General features: G+C 39.2%; 1 protein-coding gene across 1 annotated transcript in view; it reads right to left on the bottom strand.

Annotated features, from left to right (window-relative positions):
• Positions 1-14494, bottom strand: part of FRAS1 (Fraser extracellular matrix complex subunit 1) — a gene marked incomplete at its 3' end in the record, with an annotated part of 442801 nt that overhangs the window by 232614 nt on the left and 195693 nt on the right. Inside the window, exons 7-9 of the mRNA XM_084232972.1 lie at positions 3421-3504; positions 1246-1347; positions 278-469 (exon numbers count right to left, since the gene is read on the bottom strand). Coding sequence (XP_084089098.1) covers positions 278-469; positions 1246-1347; positions 3421-3504 — 378 coding nt within the window. The remainder of the gene's footprint in view (positions 1-277; positions 470-1245; positions 1348-3420; positions 3505-14494) is intronic.

Consider the following 14494-nt stretch of genomic DNA (forward strand, 5'->3'; position numbering starts at 1 on the left):
ATCATGTCCCCCCATTTTCTTGTTTCTGGCTCAGGGCTTCTAATCTAATCAGATGCACCAAGAATAAAAAGCTCCAGGTAGCTGTTCCAAGCTAGTTTAAACAAAATATTGACATTTACTTTCTACCAGAATCTTTGTGCTAGAAGCTTCTTTGAAATGAGAGTGAACAATGTGGCTTTCCCTTTGCTGCCAAGAAGCAAGGACTAAGTGAGGGGCCAACTATCACATTGGAGAAACCTGTGATAATCCAAGTGGAAATGCCTTTTTTGCCTCTTACCCTGGCACACTCCACTTTGGCACACTCTCCAGGCCAGCAGGTCACTTGGCCGTGGTCACACATGCAGAACTCACAGGCCGAGCTTTTCCACATTTCGTCCTGATACCGCACCATGCCGTGGTATGAGCAGCTTCTGGCAGGAGACACACATTCCTCACAGCATTCCCCATGAGGCCGAGCCCGCCTTTGACCCTAAGGACACAGAGAAAATGGTGGGTAAAGGGAGCATCTGGATAGCAAGAAAGCATCTGAGCCAAAGGGGCAGGCGGACACAAAGTCCCAACACCGTACACTGCTTCTCTTCCCTACCTCACCTGGCTGAGGCCAGTTCCCTCCTCCTCAACCTACTTCCTAGGAAGCAAATCTTTCACATCTTGATCTAATACGCTGAACAAAGCAAAAAATTTTGTTTCCCTTGAAGGACACATTGGACTAAGAAATGCATTTCTTAAACAACACAGTATAAAGCATCACACTCTCAAATACAGTGAGTCCTCACTTAATGACATCAATAGGTTCTTTAACTACGCAAAATGATATCAAACAAAGTCAATTTCCCCATTAGCTAATTGACATAAACAAGAGTTAAGTTCCTACTGCACAGTTGTGGTCACAAAAACATCACCAAAACCTTCTAACTTTAACTTTATTCATCAATTGATTCATTCATTTTCCAATCAGATTAATACAGTCACAGGTAACTGGGACCTATACCAGCAGCTCAGGACACAAGGTGGGCACCTAACCTGGACAGGTGTACACACACATACATACACAGACTGGGACAACTGAGACATACCAATGAACCTGGTATCTTTGGGATTTGGGAGGCAAAGAAGAGCAAGCAGACATGAGGAGAACATGCAAACTCTGCATAGACAGTGACCCCAGTTGGGAGTCTTTCTCTTCTCATTAATATTACTAATGAAACAGTGGTAACCAAAACATTATTTGAGGACCTGCTGTACCTTTTCGCATCTTAGTGGAGGGCAGGCCTGTTGGTGGCACCTGACCTCCCCTCGGTCACAAATACATGTGGTGCAGGCATTTTCTCTCCACTGCTCACCATGCTGAGGAAAGCAAAGAAAAGTGAAAGAAGAAAATCAAATGTTACATACATTAAATAGAAAGAAAGTCATGTTAGACACACCACTTTTTACAACAACTTTTAATTGAACCAAACTGAAGGCATTCCTGAGAAATAAGATCATTTAGGTAGCAATAGCCTTTAAGAAAAAAAAAATCATTAGATGTCCTAAGAGAACCTTGGATTTATTTGCATTCAACTATATGCCACTGATGTGTTGAGGGCCTGCTCTATGCCAGGCATGTGGAGAATGAGGTGTATAGAAGACCCTGTGTGTTGGCTGATCAGTGGTGATTCTTTAGCGCTTCTTCTCCAGAAGAAGTATACGGCTCTGACTGCCACATACTTACTTTTCTGGCTTCTCATGTGACTAGGGAACAGACACCATCCTAATCCTAACTTAGGGGGCCTTAGGAGAAGTTTGCTAGAGTGGTGGCAGTCCAAGAAAAAATTCTTCTTGTTCATAAGAAAAGTCTCCCCCGGCCTTCCCTGGTGGCACAGGCGGTTGAGCGCAGCGCTGTGAAGCTGTCCACAGCCTCGCAGGGCCGGTTGGATCCCGGCTGGTTGGCAAGGGTCCCAAATGGCACTGCAGACCTCTCCTGTCTCACCCGCTGCTCCCCTCCGCAGTGTATTTCATCAGTCTGCCTGTTCTGTTCCCCCTCTGTCTCTGGTGAATCCTTTCACTCTCCGCAGATCTGGTCTGTACCCCGGTTCTTGTATAAATAAATAAATAAATCTTTTTTAAAAAAGTCTCCCCTTTACGTCTATCTGCTATTAGTGTGTGAGGTTGAGATGCCTCGAGCTGCCATATAGGGAACAAGAGGAGATAAGACAGAAAGAAAATGCCAATGTGCTAAGGATGATAGGGAGGAAAAATCCAAACTTAGATCTTTGAAATATCTTTGAGTTATTCAACTCTACAAATGCCCTGCTTCTTGTCCTATGAGATAATGAATGTTTTCACTTTAGCTACTTTTAGGGAATTTCTTACAGCCCAAACACCTTAACAGCTACAGAGGCTCTCTGTTCTATAAGAAATTAATCTAGCACATAAGTGGCTATTGGATTGGATCCACAAATCAGTACAGTAAGTCCTCATTTAACATTTTCAAGAGGTTCTTGGAAACTGTAACTTTAAACAAAACAACACGTAAGGGAAGCAGGTCCTGTTGTTCAGTTCAATGTTTCAATGGACTGGGATTTCATTTTCTCATTAACATTATAATGAAATAATGTTGAATGAACCAACCTTATTCAGGGAGCTGCTGTACAAACAAAAGCTCTTCCAATTAGTTACATCCATTCAAATTTCAAGTGAGCTGTCTAAATAAAATTCAGACACCCCTTCATACTCAGTTCCAGATTCTCTACTGAGGTTCATATCCTAGTTTCTATTTAGACTTCCTTAGAGTGGCTGGCAAGCAAGGAAAGTATTGAGCTTATTTTTTATATGTTGTTTGAGTTTGAGTAACACAAACTGTTGGTTCAGGTAGGGACTTCTAAGACAACATTTATTTATTGATTCAATTTGTTGAACTCATTTTTATTTGATGCCTACTATATGTCAGTGATCTAGATTGCCCCAATTACATCTTCAAGTTTGTAGGTTCTACTACCACCACCTTCTCACTTCCTTTCTCTCTCCCCCCCGCTCCTTCCATCCCTCCCCCAGTGCAAAGTGGGGAGATAATGTATCTGGTTATCAGTGTACAAAATCCATCCAAAGCTACACAGATATTCTCATGCCTCCAACCTAAGTAAACTGATAGCAGGCAATAACAGTCATTTTTCCCTTCAAGATGTACACGCAGCAAGTTCACCAAGGTTCATGAACCAGGTGCTACATGCCAGTACATTCCTTTATGTCTCTAATCCCCTTTGATTTAATTTTTTCAAAAAGACTTTCCTTGAGAAGTAAAAAGCCGGTTATGTACTGAGTTACTAATCCTGGCAAAGAGTCAGACATGAGGGTGAGGAGGTACAGTGGTTGGCAAAGGGAGGGCAGATGTGTGAGAAAGTATGTGGAAACACCTACACGGGGCATATCAAAGATTACCTGGTATACTTGGCCAGCAGCAGAGCAAGATCTTGAAGAGCACTGTGGGCAGCATTTTCCAGGGACTCGGACTACAGTTTCATCCTTAGCACCCAATAAAAGAAACAATACATCAAAAGGAGGTAACAAAATCCACAACAGCAGGAAAACTTCATCCATAGCCAACTCAATTGTGTACCTCAAGTATCTACAAACAGCAATTTCCTCTCACTTAGTATCTACTAATGACCTGGTGCTTTGATAAGAACTTTGTCACTTCCTTGGTCAATGTGACTCTTAAAAGTCTGAACATTCTCTAAGTCCTGTCTAAGAACAAACAAAAGCACAAATAATAAAGATAAGACAAGAAAAGTAACTTAATGTTTGTCATCTACTATTTGAAATGCTTTTTATGTCCCTGTAAAATAAATGCTCTTATCCCTGCTTTACAAATAAGGGAAGGAAATACAGATATATTGTGTGACTTACCCAAGGTCACAGAGCTGACCTGATAATAGTAAATGGTTGGTAGTGGGGCTTCAGAACACCAATACCAATACTTAAGAGCATTTATATTCCTGCTGAGTTACCACTAAACTCAAGTGAAAGTATATTTCCCTTGATAAATGCTTCACTACTCTTTTGCATCTTGATGTGAATCCATACATCTATATATATGCATTGGAGAGGAACTTTACACGAAAAAAATCATTCATGTCTCTTGATATCTGGGAATAAGCCAGTGCATAGAAAAGTAGGTGGCAGGGACTAAATATTAAAAGAACTCCCCCTACACACATAGCACTATCTATATATTCTCACCTTTTCTACTCTGCCTCTCCCCCAGTATATCAGATCATTTGTCTCTGTTGCCCTAAGAACTTTCACAGCAACAGTCCCCTCATTAATGCCAAAGAGGCAGCTTCTCACTTTGACTTATCTCTGCAGCCTTCGTGAAGGGCAGTAAGGTAGACATATTAAAGGCAAGGGGACAAGGGTTAGAACAAACCAAGTTTCAATGACCAAGAAGTTCTATAGTATACAAAATATTCTTCTAAATATTTATCTTCACTTTCCCTTAAAGAAGTAGAATATTAAATGTATGATCATGGTTGTTCTGGTATTCATTTTGCAAGAAAAAGGCTAATGTACTTTGGACAGCAGGGGAACAGCAGTCAAATAATCTTAATTTTTAAAGGAAAGTTCCAGTCATAATTCACTAGTTTTTTAACACAACTATATGATATCTGTTAAGCTAATGCTTTACTGTCTAATAAGGATTTATTTCAAACACCCGAATGACTGGAATTACCAACAACTCCTCCCTCTGCCTTAGGTTATTTTATTTCTTCATTATTCTATATGTAAAATACCATGAACATTGTTGTTTAATAGAGTAGGGGGAAATTGGCCATCTATTATAAACACTGAACATTTCTTGATCTCAGAACTCTTCAGCTTAATGAAATTTCAATGAGGAAGTAAAATAAAGGTCTATCTGATGCCATACTATTGGGTAATTTTATTGTAGTAGACAAATGCATTAAGACTTACACAATCTTAGCTAAAGAAGGAACAAATGTCATGACCACAGATCTTGAGCAGAAGTACAGTTAGACTCAGTCTATCTTAACCAACATGAACTAGATCCAGAGTCAACCTGCGAGCATGGGGAAGAGGGTAATCCATATTATAGGGATTGGTACAAGAAAAAATAAGCTTTCCTATTCCAATTGCAATTACATATTATATTGACAGAAATAGAATCTTTCTTCACAAGTATAGATTAACAAATGCAACAGGAAAAACAGAGAAAACATGCAAGGTATGAGAGAACTGCATGATGGGGAGTGAGTTAAGATCTTATCTGTGCTGGCTGCTTTATAAGCAGGACTGCAGAGGCAAGTAAGAAGGGAAGCATAGAGGTGGGTCACAGAAATGGGACAAACAGCAGTGCTGTCATTTATTTTGTTGCCATCACACACTTGAATCCTATCATTCTTGACTACTGATTTGCCATTCCAAAGGTATAATCTGAATTGGGGCCAGCAAACTATGAACCACATACCAAACCTGGTCCATTCCATTTTTTTATAATTTTTCATTGAAACACAACCATATCCTTTCATTTACCTATTATCAATGGCTCTTTTTATGCTACAGTGGCAGAGTTGAGTGGTTGTCCCAATTGTATAGCACACATGGTCAAAAATATTCACTATCTGGCTTTTTATAGGAAAAGGTTTTCAACCTCTGGCTAAATACGACACCCTTGGAAATCACAGTTCAATAAATAATCATATATATGATTAATGCCATTACAATTGTGGGTAGGACCACTTCTAAGGATATATTTAATTATGGCTTTCTATATTCCTTAAATAAAAATACTTTTGATATAGTGTATTTATGGCTAAAGGCTCCAGACAACACATTTTCCCAGATACAAAATGAGATGAAAAGTCACCACCCCAAAGTAGAATAGCCATTCTCTACCATTGCCAAGAGGAAGTCCCACTGACCATAAGATATTTTGTGGCTTTCTTTTACTGTGTACACCTAAATAGAACTAAAAGCCAACATTTCCTTTCAACTATTTCCTTTCCTATATCAAGCACAACTGTCAAAGGAGGTCATTTAGAGGAAGTGACTGCCAAATGACCTACAAGCTAGACCCAGGCGAGACCCAGGCGATCAGAGATTCCTCACCTCCTCCCTTGTCCTTAGAATGTGCATTCCACTTGCCTTCCCCACACTAGAAGCTGCTCCAATGACATAGTCTTGAAATAGTAATGTGTTGTCAAGACCATCTGGGTGGTATATGTGACTAAACCCAGTTAAGGCCTCTATATCTTAAAATGAAAGATTTGGCAGGCAGATGCCGAGATCTACTTGTCTTGCAGTCGCCCAAGACAAGTCTTGTAAGATCCCTTCTTTATTAAAACTGCTCCTTAACAGTCTGGAATGTTCTGTCTTTTTCTTTTGTATCACCATACCCTCTGTGTATGAGGGTGGGGATGACATTTAAAATTTTACCTGGGAAGCTCCTGTGATTGCAAACCAGATAGCCAGACCTCTAATGTGTGGTCACTGCTGTTTGAGGCACCTGAATATCAGTCCTCACCTTTCACTTCCCTCAGTAACTTTCTTTCTGTGTCTAGTTGGAGTCCATAATGTAAAAATAAATAAATAGAAGGGGGAGGAAGTGTATATATTAGGGGAGGTAGAGAGGTGATAAAAAACAGGGAAGTGTTGGGAGGAAGGAGCGCTCCCCAAGTGAAAAGCACACAGTCACAAGGGAAATGAAAAGAACTCTTGCAGCAGTGTACAGTGGGGATTATAATTTGATTTTCAAGTACTCAAAATGTAAGCAGAGTGGTCAGTGGAAAAAGGAAAAGATCTGATCTCAGTACAATAGAATTACACTAAATGAAAGACTGTCAGAACCCTGGATGAAGAAACATGGACATTTCTTAGCAACTGGCTATGGAGCCAAGAAGCGGAATGACCTAGGGGCAGGTCACTTGCCCTTGCAGCTTTCAAGTAGTGGTTATAGACAAATTTCTCTTGATCAAGGAAGAGTAAGAAGAAAGAAAAGAACTTGGAAGCAAACCCTGAAGAGCAAGTGAAAGGAATAACATTCTGAAGAGTCAAAGAAAAAGCAGATTTCTGAACACTATGTACTACAAGATCTAAAAGAAAAGATTGAAAAGTGGTCTGCAACTTCAGTAAACAGCAATCATTAAATAGACATAGGAAGTAATAAGGAGAGAAAGAATATTGGAATCTTAAAAATAGATAAAGCGATGACAGGAGATACGAAAAAGAATTAAAATTAAACAAATTACCAAATTAAAATCAATGCTGGAGGTAGGAAATACAAGCTCGAGAAGCTTTCTCCACAACATAGAGGAAAGGCACAAAGTGAAAAATTGTGAGAGAGAAAAAAATTGACATGGGGAAAAAAAAGAAGGTAAATGGTCACAGGTGATTCTGGAGAAAGAAAAGTAATTGGAATGGATGTATTTAATCAAAGCTATAAATGAAGAAAACTTTTCAAAAACTGGAATAAAACTGCAATATTTTAGGAAAAATATGGAAAATACACCTAACTCAGAAATAACCTGAAAAATGTTTGAATGATAAAGAAACATCTACACGTATCCAAGAAAGTAAAACAAGCTGAACGTAAGGAAAAGAGAGCAGACAGGTCTCAGAATTTTCCTCTATATAACTAAATTCCAGAATTCAATAGAAGTAGTCTAAGGGTTTGAAATGAGAAGAGTTATAATCCCCAATTTTAGACTCTTCCAGAAAGTTTTTTAAATTATCAGATTGAACACCACGCTGTGAAACTGTCTGCAGCCTCTGCAGCGCCGGTTCCATCTCCACCAGCCAGCGAGGATCCCACATGGCATGACAGACCTCTCCTGTCTAGTGCACTGCTCCCCTCAGCAGTGGGTTTCAGTCAGTTTGCCTGTTCTGTTCCCCGCTCTGTCTCTGGTGAATCCTCTCACCATCCTGAGCATCTGGCCTGTGCCCTGACTCTTTTTTTTTTTAATTAATAAATTTTATTTTTATATTCCCCATACAATTGCAATCCCCCTATTCTGACCCCAATCCCTCCCCTCCTGCCCCCCATCCCCCAAAAAGTGTCTCTGGTTCATAGTTTTTGTTGATTTTGATTTTCACTTTCTTATAATTATTCATTTTCCTGGTCCCTTATTTAAGTATTCTAGATTCCTGCTATGAGTGAGACCATCCAGTATTTTTCTTTTTCTTTTTGGCTTATTTCACTGAGCATGATCCCTTCCAGCGCCATCCATGTTGCTGCAAATTGCATGTGTTTATCTTTTTTGAATGCTGAGTAATATTCCATGGTGTATATGTACCACATCTTCTTGATCCAGTCATCTATTTTTGGGCATTTGGGCTGTTTCCAAAGCTTAGCTATTGTAAATAGTGCTGCTATAAACATAGGGGTGCAGGTGTTCTTTGGAATTGATGTTTCTGTGTTCTTTGGGTAAATACCTAGGAGTGGAATTGCTGGATCCTGTGGAAGCTCTATGTTTAGTAGGTCCAGAAATCTCCACACAGCTCTCCATAGTGGCTGGACCAGTTTGAACTCCCACCAACAGTGCAGGAGAGTTCCTTTTTCTCCACAACCTCGCCAACATTTGTTGTTGCTAGTTTTTTTAATATGTGCCATTCTCACTGGTGTAAGATGGTATCTCATGGTAGTTTTCATTTGCATTTCCCTGATTGCAAGTGATGTTGAACATTTTTTCATATGCCTGTTGGCCATTCGCATTTCCTCTTCAGAGAAGTTTCTTTTTAGCACCTCTGTCCATTTTTTGACTGGATTATTTTCTTTGTTGTTGTTGAGTCTCATCAGCTCTTTGCAGATTTTTGTGATCAGTCCTTTATCATTAGTGTTGGGTGCAAAAATGTTCTCCCAGTTGGTGGGGTTTCTCTTTGTTTTTGTTATTGTCTCTTTTGCTGTGCAGAAGCTCTTTAATTTGATGTAGTCCCAGCTGTTTATCTTTGCCTTCACTATCACTGCTTTGGGTGATGTGTCTGTAAAGATGTCTTTGATATGCAAATCACGTAGTGTTTCGCCTATATTTCCTTCTATGTATTTTATGGTTTCAGGTCTTATGTCTAGTTCTTTAATCCATTTTGAGTTGATTTTTGTATATGGTGTGAGGTAGTGGTCAAGCTTCATTCTTTTGCATGTAGCGACCCAGGTTTCCCAGCACCATTTATTGAACAAACTTTCTTTGCTCCAATGCATAGTTTTTGCTCCTTTGTCAAATATTAGTTGACCATAAATCTGTGGGTTTATTTCTGGATTTTCTATTCGATTCCATTGGTCTGTATGTCTGTTCTTGTTCCAATACCATGCAGTTTTGATGATTATGGCTTTGTAGTAGAGTTTGAAGTCTGGGAGTGTGATGCCTCCATTCCCTTCTTTTTTTTTCGGAGAGCTTTGGCTATTTGGGGTTTTTTGTGATTCCATATGAATTTCATCAATAATTGTTCTATTTCTTTGAAGAATGACATTGAAATTTTGATTGGAATAGCATTGAATCTGTATATTGCTTTTGGTAGGATGGCCATTTTAATAATGTTTATTCTCCCAATCCATGAGCAGGGGATGTTTTTCCATTTCTTTGTGTCTTCTTCTATTTCTTTTAACAGTGTTTTATAGTTTTCTTTGTATAGGTCCTTTACCTCTTTTGTTAGATTTATTTGATTTTTTTTTGTTTCAATAATAAAAGGGATGGTTTTTTTGATTTCTTCTTCTTCAGATTTATTGTTTGTATAAAGGAAGGCTACTGACTTTTGCGTGTTGATTTTGTATCCTGCCACTTTACTGAACTGATTGATGAGTTGAATTAGTTTTTCTGTGGAGATTTTGGGGTTCTCTATGTATATTATCATATCATCTGCAAAGAGTGATAGTTTGACTTCTTCTTTTCCTATTTGGATTCCTTGGATGTCTTTCTCTTGTCTTATTGCTCTGGCTAGGACTTCCAGTATTATATTGAAAAGCAGTGGTGAAAGTGGACATCCTTGTCTTGTTCCAGATCTTAATGGAATTGCTTTCAGCTTTTCACCATTGAGAATGATACTGGCTGTTGGCTTGTCATATATGGCCTTTATGATGTTGAGGTACGTTCCTTGTATCCCAAGAATTTCAAGGGCTTTTATCATGAATGGGTGTTGCACTTTGTCGAAAACTTTCTCAGCATCTATTGATATTATCATATGGTTTTTATATTTCTTTTTGTTGATGTGTTGGATAACGTTGATTGATTTTCGGATGTTAAACCATCCTTGTGCCCCTGGAACGAATCCTACTTGGTCGTGGTGAATTACCTTATGGATACACAGTTGGATTCTGATAGCTAAAATTTTATTGAGGATTTTTGCATCAGTGTTCATTAGGGAGATTGGCCTATAGTTTTCTTTTTTTGTGTTGTCCTTGTTCGGTTTTGGTGTTAGTGTAATGTTGGCTTCATAGAACGTGTTCTATTTCTTCTTTATTTAGCTTTGGGTGATTGTAGAGTTGTAGGAATTTGTCCATCTCCTCTAGATTGTTGAACTTGTTTCCATATAACTGTTCATAGTAGATATTAATTATTCTTTTGATTTCTGCTGTGTCCGTTGTGATTTCTCCTCTTTCATTTATTATCCTATTTATTTGTGCTTTCTCCCTTTTTGCCCTTGTGAGCCTGGCTAGGGGTTTATCTATTTTATTTATTTTTTCGAAGAACCAGCTCTTGGTTTCATTGATCTTTTGGATTGTTTTTTTAGTTTCGATTTCATTTATTTCTGCTTTGGTTTTTATTATTTCTTTTCTTCTACTGGTTTTGGGGTTTTTTTGTTGTTCTTTTTCTAGATCTTTGAGCTTCAAGATTAGGTTGTTTCTTTGAGTTCTTTCTTGTTTCTTGATGTGAGCATTTATTGCTATATATTTTCCTCTTATTACTGCTTTTGCTGCATCCCATACATTTAGGAAATTGGTGTCCTCCTTGTCATTCAATTCAAAGAATTTTTTAATTTCTTCTTTTATCTCCTCGTTAGTCCAGTGGACTTCCAGTAGTGCGGGTTTCAATCTCCACGAGGTAGGAGAGTACCTTGCCTTCTTTTTATGGTTTATTTCTAGTTTGATGCCTTCATGGTCAGAAAAGATGGTTAGTATGATTTCAATCTTGGTGTATCTGTTGATGTTTGTCTTGTGCCCCAGTATATGATCGATCCTGGAGAATGATCCGTGTGCGCTTGAGAAAAATGTATACTCAGATTTTTGTGGATTTAGTGTTCTATATATGTCTGTTAAGCCCAAGCACTCTAGATCCTTATTTAGAGCTTTAGTGTCTTTACTTATTTTTTGTCTTGTTGATCTATCCATTGTTGATAGTGGTGTGTTGAAGTCTCCCACTACATATGTGTTTTCTCTGATGTCTGTTTTCAGAGATGCCAATAGATGTCTGATATATTTTGGTGCTCCTTCGTTTAGTGAATATATGTTAATGAGTGTTATTTCTTCTTGAAGTATTATCCCCTTGATCATAATGTAATGACCACTGGGGTCTCTTTTTATCTTTTTAAGTTTGAAATCTGTTTTATCTGATATGAGTATAGCTGTTCCTGCCTTCTTTTTTGGTCCATTTGCTTGTAGAATTGTTTTCCATCCTTTAACTTTGAGTCTATTTTTATCTTTTGCAGCTAAATGTGTTTCCTGGAGACAGCAAAAGGTTGGGTTTTGTTTCTTAATCCAGCCTGCAACTCTGTGTCTTTTTATTGGAGAGTTTAGTCCATTTACATTTAGAGTTAGTATTGATATGTTAGCATCTGTATTTGCCATTGTGTTTGTCTTTCCTTTGATTTTATTTATTTATTCTTTTAATAACTTTCTTTGGCCTTCTTTTGTTGTTATTCATCCCTCTGAGGTTCTGGCTTTAGGACTCCTTGTAGTATTTTTTGGAGTGGGGGTTTAGTCGTAATAAAATTCCAGAGTTTCTGTTTGTCTGGGAAGGTCCTTATTCTTTCTTCAAAGAGGAAGGAGAGCTTTGCGGGATAGAGTATTCTTGGTTGGCATCTGTTTTCTTGGAGTCTGTTGACTATGTCCCTCCACTCTCTCCTTGCCCGTAGTGTTTCTTCAGAGAAGTCTGATGTCAGTCTGATTGGTTTCCCTTTGAATGTTATCTGTTTCTTCCCTCTTGTTAGTTTCATTATTTTTTCCTTGTCTTGGATTCTTGGGAGCTTTACTATTATGTGTCTTGCTGTATTTTTCCTTTCGTCATGGAAGTTTGGTGTTCTTCTTGCTTCTTGTATATCAATTTTCAGCTCCTTCTTCGCGTTTGGGAAGTTCTCTTCAATTATATCCATGAATATTTTCTCTGTTCCTACATCTCTCTCCTCTCCTTCTGGGATTCCTATAACTCTTATATTTCCTTTCCTCATGGAGTCAGATAGTTCCCGAAGTCTTTCTTCGGTCTTTTTCCTTCATACTTCTCCTTCCTTTTCTGTTTCAGTTCTTCTTATTTCTGTGTCTTCAAGAGTACTTATTCGTTCTTCCATTTCATCTATTCTGCTTTCATTGCTTTTCCCAGAGTTCTTTAGCGTCTCCATTAATTCTTTGATCTCCTGCATTTCTTTTACTTCCCTCTTTAGGGACTCAATTTCATTCTTCTGGTCATTAATTATTTTCCCCTTATCATTGTTTTCCTTTATGACTTCTGTCAGTTTTTTTAATCACAGCAATTTTAAATTCTCTATCTGGAAGGCTCAGAAGTTCTTCCAAGTTACTGTCGTTGCAATCTGGTAGATGGTTTTCTTTTTGCGGTGTGCTTTTTTGCTGAGGAGTTGCTGGGTTGCATGTGGTTTTTCTACTCCCTACTGCCTGTTTTCTAATTTGCCGTATTCCTTGTGAAACTGTGTTGCTGGTACTGGCCGTCATCTTGGGCGACCTTCCCAGCTCACCACTGGCTCCTCTGGGGAACTTCTGCTGGGTTCACAAGTCTCCAGCAAAGAAAGGTCCCTGCTCTGTCTCCTCAGTGAGCCTTCTGCTGGGTTCACACAGTCTCCAGAAAGAAAGGTCCCTGCTGCAAAATGCTGGTGCAGGGGACGCGCTCCCCTGCACGCCTGGTCTGCCCCAGCGGTGGGTGCTGCTCTCCTCTGGGCTGGAACTGCAGGCTAGAAGGCGCCCGGCATGGGCAAGCCTCCCAGCTTACCTCTGTCTCCTCTGAGAGCCTTCTGCTGGGTTCACACAGTCTCCAGCAAGAAAGGTCCCTGCTGCAAAATGGCGATGTGGGAATGCGCTCCCCTGCACGCCCGGTCTGCCCCAGCGGTGGGTGCTGCTCCCCTCTGGGCTGGAACTGCAGGCTAGAAGGTGCCCGGCATGGGCAAGCCTCCCAGCTTAACCTCTGTCTCCTCGGTGAGCCTTCTTCTGGGTTCACACAGTCTCCAGCAAGAAAGGTCCCTGCTGCAAAATGCCAGTGCTGGGGACGCGCTCCCCTGCACGCCCGGTCTCTGTGCCCCGATTCTTGTGTAAAAGAATAAATAAATCTGGGCCTCCCCTGGTGCGCAGCGGTTGAGCACTGGGCTGCGAAGCTGCCTACAGCCTCTGCAGCGCTGGTTTGATCCCCAGCCACCGGTGAGGGTCCCACATGGCAAGTAGACCTCTCCTGCTGTGCCCGCTGCTCCCCGCTCTGGCTCTGGTGAATCCTCTCACCCTCCCACGCCTCTGACTGTACCCAGTGCTTGTGTAAATAAATAAATAAATCTTAAAAAAAAAAAAATCTTTAAAAATAAATAAATAAATGAATAATCAGATTACTTTTCAGGTATATAGACAAGAAACCAATGGCTTAGAAGACACAGGAATCTTTCACTTTTCTTGAAAAATGAAGTTCAGCCTACTAAGAATAGTCAATATTGAGGATGGGAAAGCTGTAGTATTAAAAAAGCTGGTGGCAATATCACCAGGAATGGACCTAAACAGACCATTTGAATGAGCCCATGAAAATGGGGATTTATGGCTCTGTTCAGACTGCATCTTAACAAAAGGTAAAAAAGCAAGCAATTTCAATAACTGCATCTATCATAAAGGGAACAATCCTTATTTGAACATACCGATTTCTCTTTTTGTTAGAGTATCACCAACTTCTAACATGAATATAATTATGCAAACAAATATTCTATATTTATTTACCTATCAAAAAATTAGGATTATCTGCAAAAAAGAAAACTCTATGCTGGTCTTTCTGAATAATGGAAATAGAGATGATTGTTTTCTGCTTTCCCAAACTTTCTTTAATGAGTACAGATTTCTTTCACAATGAAAAAAATTCTATATTAAAAATCAATCTTTTTCTAGATCTCGAGTCTGGAAATACATTTCTTCTGATGAACTTGGGTTTTTTATATTTAATGAGTAAAAGCATATGAAATATTTAGAATTGTGCTCAATAATGTTAGCAAGTAATGTTATGAGTAATATTATACATAGATGCTATACTATTATTTGGGGAAGTAATATAGCATAATGGATGAAAATATAAGTCAGGTGAGGTCTGTTGAGGTT

This window comes from Talpa europaea (genome assembly GCF_964194135.1).
Source record: "Talpa europaea genome assembly, chromosome: 5".
In the NCBI taxonomy this organism is placed as follows: Eukaryota; Metazoa; Chordata; class Mammalia; order Eulipotyphla; family Talpidae; genus Talpa; species Talpa europaea.